Source organism: Rhincodon typus, unplaced genomic scaffold (assembly GCF_021869965.1).
Source record: "Rhincodon typus isolate 14 unplaced genomic scaffold, sRhiTyp1.1 hic_rhity00002028, whole genome shotgun sequence".
NCBI lineage: Eukaryota > Metazoa > Chordata > Chondrichthyes > Orectolobiformes > Rhincodontidae > Rhincodon > Rhincodon typus.
In genome coordinates, this window is record NW_025967666.1 from 17,454 (window position 1) to 25,000 (window position 7,547).

The following is a 7,547-nucleotide window of genomic DNA, read 5'->3' on the forward strand; positions in this document are numbered from 1 at the left end:
TGCTGTGTTCATCCAGCTCTGCACCTTGTTGTCCTGGTTAAATGGTCACCAGGTTCTAATGGAGGTCGATACCTCCACGGCTGTATCAGTCATTGCAGAACCAGTCTTTATCAAAATTCTCTCTGTACTCAAACCCTTAAGTTTGTGCAAGACCTTGGCTAGACTGAGAACCTATACCGGGGTGTCTTTACAAATTAAGGGTATAACTCTGGTTCCTGTCTGTTAAGAGAAGCAGCTGGTTCAGATACCAATGATCATAGTAGAGGGCTCAGGCCCAAGCTTGATACAGCGAGATTGGTTGAGAAAGATTCACTTAGATTGGCTCAACATTTTTTGATTAGAAAATGACTGCCTGAGTGAAGTCCTAATTAAATACCCGAAGGTTTTTCAGAAAGGTCTAGGGACTATCAATGAGGCCAAGGCCACCTTGCATGTTGACCAGGAAGCAATTCCACAATTTTGCAAGGCCCGCCCAGTGCCATTTGCCTTATGGGCAAAAGTAAAGGCGGGAATCAGAAGGCTGGAAAGTGAAGGAATCATCAAACCAGCCCAGTTTGCGGAATGGGCAGCACCAGTTGTGAAGCCCGACAGGTCAGTTTACCTTTGTGGGAATTTTAAACAAACGGTAAACCGCTTTTCGCAGCGGGATAAATACCCACACCATCACTTAGAGGATTTATGCACAAAGCTGGCAGGGAGCTGTCCTGCATGAAGCTAGACATAAGCCATGTGTGCTTGCAATTGTAGTTAGATGAGGCTTCCCAGAAGTACACTACAGTTAATACCCATAACGGTTTGTACCAATATAAGAGACTGCCATTTGGGGTATCATCAGCCTGTGCAATTTTTCAGTGGATGATGGAGAACATTTTACAAGGTCTACTTCAAGTCACCATTTAACTAATAACAGGAAAGACCAATAAGAAGCACTTAGAGAACTTGGTCATAGTCCTTGGCCATTTCTCCCAGGCAGGCATATGCCTCAGAAGGGGAAAATGTGGTGTTCCAGGCCCCCCAAGCGACCTACTTGGGCTAAAGTGTCGACAAGACCGGATTACACCCATTGGAAGATAAAGTGAGGGTAGTCAAAGGTGCCCCAGCTCCCATGTCTGTACTGAAGCTTAGGTCTTTCCTTGGGCTGGTGAATTATTACAGAAAGTTCGTACATAACTTGGCCTCCATCCTGGCACCTTTGCATCAATGGGAAAGGCCCTACATGGGTAAGAATCATGGTTGACATGAGGTCAGGTTCAGTGACGGATAAAGTTCAGGTAAGTATGACGGTCCTGAACAAGCACGTGGTACGTGTGGAAGCTGAAAACTAACAAATGGGAGCAAAATGTGCCTCGCTCCTTGACAGCCTTTAGGACTGTTCCAGAATCCGTGGTTTCTCCCTCTTTGTCAAGCGTTGAAGATATCTCAGAAGCTGCAATGGACACAGCAGATGCTTCCGTTTCGACGCCTTTGCTGCCTGAAGAAGGGAATGAATTTCTTCCGAGATGTTCCAGGCACAAAAAGCGAGCTACTGTGCTTTACATGGTGCCTATATCAGGGGCAGAGTTGGAGGAACCTGACCCAGTGCTAAAAACGCCCCAGGAGGTGCTACAGAAAAAAAGAACTGGCCTATGTCCTTGGACTCTGACAGGGAGGTATGTAGTGATTGTAACCAGGTCAGCCAGATTGATAGAATGTGAGTTCCCTGATTGATCCAGATTAACAGCCCCAATCAGGGAGCCCTGGCTGACAGATAAGAACAGGAGAGTCAGACATCCTGTTCACTCTGAGAGTGATCTCTGAAGCAGCTGGATCAGTGTCAATGACTCTCTAGGTGTATATAAAGGGTGACTTAGTGATGGGATACCGACCTCTGTGGAGTTATTACAGTAGTAATCTTACAGACCATTCATTCTAATGGAATGAAAATTAGGCTGGTTTTATAAAAAACCAGGAATCTGCTCCACCGGGTGTAGATGTGAAAATGCACCCTTAAGAAATCATTTGAACTTATCTAAGCTTCAATAAGATTTCAGTTGGAGTACTGTGTGCAGAATTAGTTTTCACATCACAGGAAGGATGTTGAGGTTTTACAGATACTTTAATGTAATCAACTCGACATGGAATCATTTGACAAACTTATCATTTTCCAATTAGAATAATACAAATTATGGGGTGAGCCAATAGAAATGTTCAAAATTGTAAAAAGATGGGACAGGGTAGGTAAACACTGGTTATTTCTAGTAACGATGGGGAATAGAATGAACAACAATAGTGATAGAAAATAAATTTAAGAGACTTAAAACAGAGAGCACGTGGATAGTTGGGAGGCAGTAGAGTTTGTTTTTTGGCTTAATGGTTGAGGGAGAAATTTGGGTTGTATTTTATGTTGCTAGGGTTGGAGGATTTGAGCTATAGGGAGAGGTTGAATAGGTTGGGGCTATTTTCCCAGGAGTGTTGGAGGCTGAGGGGTGACCTTACAGAGATTTGTAAAATCATGAGGGGCATGGATAGGGTGAATAGTCAAGGTCTTTACCCCAGGGTAGGGGAATCCAAAACTAGAGGGCATAGGTTTAAGGTGAGATTTAAAAGGGACCTGAGGGGCAACATTTTCGCGCAGAGAGTGATGCTTGTATGGAATAAGCTGCCAGAGGAAGTGGTGCAGGCTGGTACAATTACAACATTTAAAAGATATCTGGATGGGTAAGTGAATAGGAAGGATATAGAGGAATATTGGACAAATGCTGACAATTGGGACTAGATTAATTTGAGATATCTGGCCGACATGGATGAGTTGGACCAAAGGGTCTGTTTCCATGCTGTACATCTCCATGACTCTATGAGTCTATATGGCCGTGGTATTTAGGTAGCTGGATGCTGAATGATGATATTTATTTGAGGTCCTGGTTGTTTTAGCTATCAAACTTCATTTACAACTTGGCTATCAGCTGATCAACCTAAAGAGATAGAAAGAGGCAATTGGATGACTGTTGGAAGATAATAATTGGTTGGGCTGGAAGCAAACTACTAATTACAAGAAACATTTTGATGGAGTCTCTTGACCACACCAATAAAACGTTGACATTTACCTCAGTAGGCCTTCTCCCTATAGACCAGGAATTGTTGAGTGTGACAGCCACAGTGCGCACCCTGGTAAATTGTCAATTAGCATGTTATTAAAGTTCAAATGAGATTATAGAACCCCAGTTTGTGACTATTAATGTCGTTCACAGACAAATGAACAGAAGCCTCAATTGCCAAGAGAAAGAGCATAGTCGAAGCGGTGGTAGATAGAAGTTGAGGTTGACAATGGCAATAAGTTCAAGGTGACTTTAACAATGCAGGCAAATCACCTCTTTAGCTGGCATTCCACAGAAACCTGCCCAGTCTAATGTATCATCTACCTATTTTATAAGTAAACAGTGGTAATGTTGTTTGGAATAGAAAGTAAAGCATAGCTTAGGTATGTGTTGAACATACATGGAAGATTTCAGTATGATTAAATAGAAATATACAGAGTTACAGAATGGGAACAGGCATTTGGATGGAAAGAATAAAAAAGAATCGTATTATCTAAACAGTGAGAGGTTGCAGAGCTCTGAGATGCAGAGGGATCTGGGTGTCCTAGTGTATGAATCGTGGAAGGTTAGTGAGCAGATACAATAACTAATCAGGAAAGCTAATAGAATATTATTGTTTATTTGTGAGGAATTGAATACAAGAGCAGGGAGGTAATGTTTCAGATATACAGGGCGTTGCTGAGTCTGCATCTGAAGCAATGCTCCCTCTAAGCTGTGTAGTTGTGTATGGATATAGCCGCTCCAATGTTCTGCGTACGGTGATTGGTATCGACACTCTGATCACAGCATTGACTTCCAGTTCCAGAGGCCGCTGCTGTGTACACTGCTGGGATGCCTCTGCAAGCAGCAGGAAAACTCCAAGGGAATGCTGGTTGAAGTACTGCGTACAAGTATTGGTCTCTGTCCTTACAGAAGGATGTTAGTGCATCGGAAGCAGTTTAGAGAAGGATTACTAGACTAAAACCTGGATGGAGCCGATAGTCTAAAAAGAGGGCTGAAACATGAAATTGATGAGCAGGATATGGATATGTAGAGGGAATACGTAACGGACAGCAGAAAAACGTAAACTTTTTTTAGTTTAAATACCATCTGTGGATAAAGTACACCGCTCATCCAGGTGCATTTTCATCTGATGTAAGACCACAAGACTATAAGATATAGGAATAGAATTAGGCCATTTGGCCCATCGAGTGTGCTGCATCATTTGATCATGGCTGATATGCTTCTCAACCCCATTCTCCTGCCTTTCCCCCCACACACTTTGATCCCCTTACTAATCAAGAACTTATCTATCTCTGTCTTAAATACAATCAATGACTTGGCCTTCACAGCCCTCTACAGCAATGAGTTCCAATGATTAACCACCCTGGCTGAAGAAATTCCTCCATATCTCAGTTCTGTAAGTTTCAATCAGATCTCTCCTCATCCTTCTAAACTCCATCAAATACAGACCCAGAGTCCTCAACCACTCCTCATATGACAAACTCTTCATCCTCGGGATCATTCTTGTAAACCCCTCTAAGGCCAGCCCATCCTTCCTGAGATACAGAGCCCAAAACTGCTCACAATATTACAAATGTGGTCTGACCAGAGCCTACATCCTCAGCAGTACATCTCTGCTCTTGTATACTAGCCCTCTTGAAATGAATGCTAAAATTGCATTTGCCTTCCTAACTGCCAACTGAACCTGCATGTTAACCTTACGAAAATCCTGAACTAGGACTCCTATGTCCCTTTGTACTTCAGATTTCCCAAACCTTTCATTATTTAGGAAATAGCCTATACCTCTATTCTTTCTACCCAAGTGCATAACCTCACACGTTCCCACATTATATTCCATCTGCCACTTCTTTGCGCACTGTTCTAGCCTGTTGAAGTCCTTCTGCAGCCTCCCCACTTCCTCAACACCACCTGTCCCTCCACCTATTTTTATGTCATCTGCAAACTTAGCAACAATGCTCTCAGTTCCTTCGTCCAGATTGTTAATATGTAATGTGAATAGTTGCGGTCCAAACACTGACCCAGCGGAACTCCACTAGTCACCGGCTGCCATCCTGAAAAAGATTACTTTATCCCTACTCTCTGCCTTCTGCCAGTCAGCCATTCCTTATCCACGCCAGTACCTTGCCCTAATGCCATGGGCTCTTATCTTATTTAGCAGCCTCCTGGGCGGCAACTTGGGGTCCACTTGAATTAAAAAAAAATTTAGATCTGTTTCACTTCAAGAAAATAACTTCCTACTCTGATTAGCATAATGTTTATTACTTACATTGTTTTTCTAAGTTAAATGGTCAACTCTAAACCTTGGGAATTTGCCCATGGATCAAAGGGTTGTGAATTTAAAATCACTTGCGGGAGCTGAGTGCTAGACTGACAGAGGTGTTGCCTTTTGAATGGAATATTAAACCAGCCCCCATGTGACTGTTGAGATAGATGTAAAATATGCTTTAGACTATTTGAGAAAATAATAGGTAGTTGTCCTGAGTAACTAGCTGCCAATTCCCTCTCAACCAACACCACCAAAAATATACCAGCTGACTATTGATCTTAATGTGCTGTATGTTAGATCATACCGTATGCAAATAGGATGCTGTATTTGTTACAGAAAATTTGACTGCTTTTAGAGATAATTGATTATGATGAATTTTGAGACATTGTAAGGATATGATAATATTCTATTGAAATTATTTATGGGAAATTAAACTATTTTTATTTTGATTATCTTTCCTTTTTTTATTTTGTTTAGTATGATGAGAAGCCATATTGCAATCACTGCTACTTACAGCACTTTGGTCCAAGAGGTAAGACAACGTTTAACTAATACACAAGGACATACAAATATGGATACATACAGGCGCAGAGACACACGGATGTAGAAACACACATAGATGCAGATGTGCACGCATGCACACATAACAAGGCCAGCATGTATCACCTGGTCTGGCGGTATCTGTGGAGAGAAATCAGAGTTACTGTTTCAGGTTGAGTGACCCTTCCTCAGAACTCTGACTTTTCTCCACAGACATGTTGATCTTTTCCAGCAATTTCTGTTTTTGTTTCTGATTTACAGCATCCGCAGTTCTTTCAGTTTTTACCCTTCAAAGTTATTGAGAGCCATTCATGTAGTTGCCTGTACTGGTCTGTGGTTCACTTCAGTCCTCCTCTTAACCCTACAACACAGTGATTTAATATAATTGGCTTTAACAAAGAAACTCTATATTTTTCCCAGAATAGTGGTAGAAATGCAGCACACTGGTACAAAGTTGAAGGAGGATAGCACTGTCAGAGCTTCCATCTTTCAAATGAGGGAGGAAACAAAGGCTAGCCTGAACTCTCAGGGGTTCACACATGATCCCATGGGACTATCTGGAAGAAGTTATCCAGATGACCTGAACAAGATGTATCCATCAAACAGCACCATGACAACAGATAACAATTCAAAAGTAATTCATTGTCTGTGAAACAGTTTGGCATGTCCTGAGAATGTGAAAGATATCGTACAACATGTTGGTTTGGTCTTTATTTTTATAAATGCATTGACAGTTGACGACTGCATTAACCATTCACCCACTTCTGTTAATATACTTCTGCTTTTTGAAAAATTGAACAAACTGTGGAACATTGGCCTTACATCTCTCTACAATGTGGGGTAGGATATATATTTTATTATTCTGATGGGGTAACACTTCAAGATTACTATTTATTGCTTTTATGTAATTATCCTGAGATTGTAGTGGTAGGCTTTCTTCTTGATTCTCTGTAATTGAGCAGTTTCCTAGGGCACCTCAGAAAGTAGCAAATATCAGCCCTATGTTGTGAAGTAAAGTCACGTATCATTCAGACCAGGTTCCCTATTTCTAAATAGCTGGTGATTGCAACAGTTCAGTAACTAAGTGTTTTTTGTGGTCTCAATCTACAAATAACCAAATTATCAAACTTCATACCTTGCCATGGTGGAATCAGTATTTATAACCTTTGGGTTAATAAAATGACAAAACATACTTACGTCATGTAAAAAAAACTGTATTAAACATGCTACAAATAATGCTCTCACAAATCCCCAGGGTAATGTGATTCTGGAGGCAGTAGTAAAATTGCCCTTCACCTACTCTACCAGAGTATTTAGGGGTAGGGTGGTACCTCTCAGGTGGGCATGTGCACATACCGCACGGCATCTGCCAGCCCATATGGACCGAAAACCCTAAAAGCCTTTGACATTTAGGTGAGTTGGGTGGCAACGCCCATGCCAATATAATTGGGTCTCTCAGGCTGCCTCAAGAGTTATGAAAGGTCTAGCAACTTGACAGTGCCTTGAAAGAAATTGGTGTTTTAATTTTAGAATGGAAAACCTGTTGTCAGCTACAAGGATTAAACAGAAACCAAGATCCATAATAGATTTAATTCTATCTGTGAAAAAGCAAAATGTTGAAGTCAATAATTTTAAGTGAAATTAAATGGTGGCACCATTTTTAT

At 41.4% G+C, this 7,547-nt stretch overlaps 1 protein-coding gene across 1 annotated transcript in view; it reads left to right on the forward strand.

Annotated features, from left to right (window-relative positions):
• The window catches only part of zgc:195282 (uncharacterized protein LOC100192223 homolog), a 12,141-nt gene extending 4,600 nt beyond the window's left edge, over nucleotides 1-7,541 (forward strand). Inside the window, exon 3 of the mRNA XM_048592916.1 lies at nucleotides 5,821-7,541. Within this exon, the coding sequence (XP_048448873.1) occupies nucleotides 5,821-5,895 (75 nt within the window). The 3' untranslated portion in view covers nucleotides 5,896-7,541. The remainder of the gene's footprint in view (nucleotides 1-5,820) is intronic.
• Nucleotides 7,542-7,547: the final 6 nt, after the last annotated feature.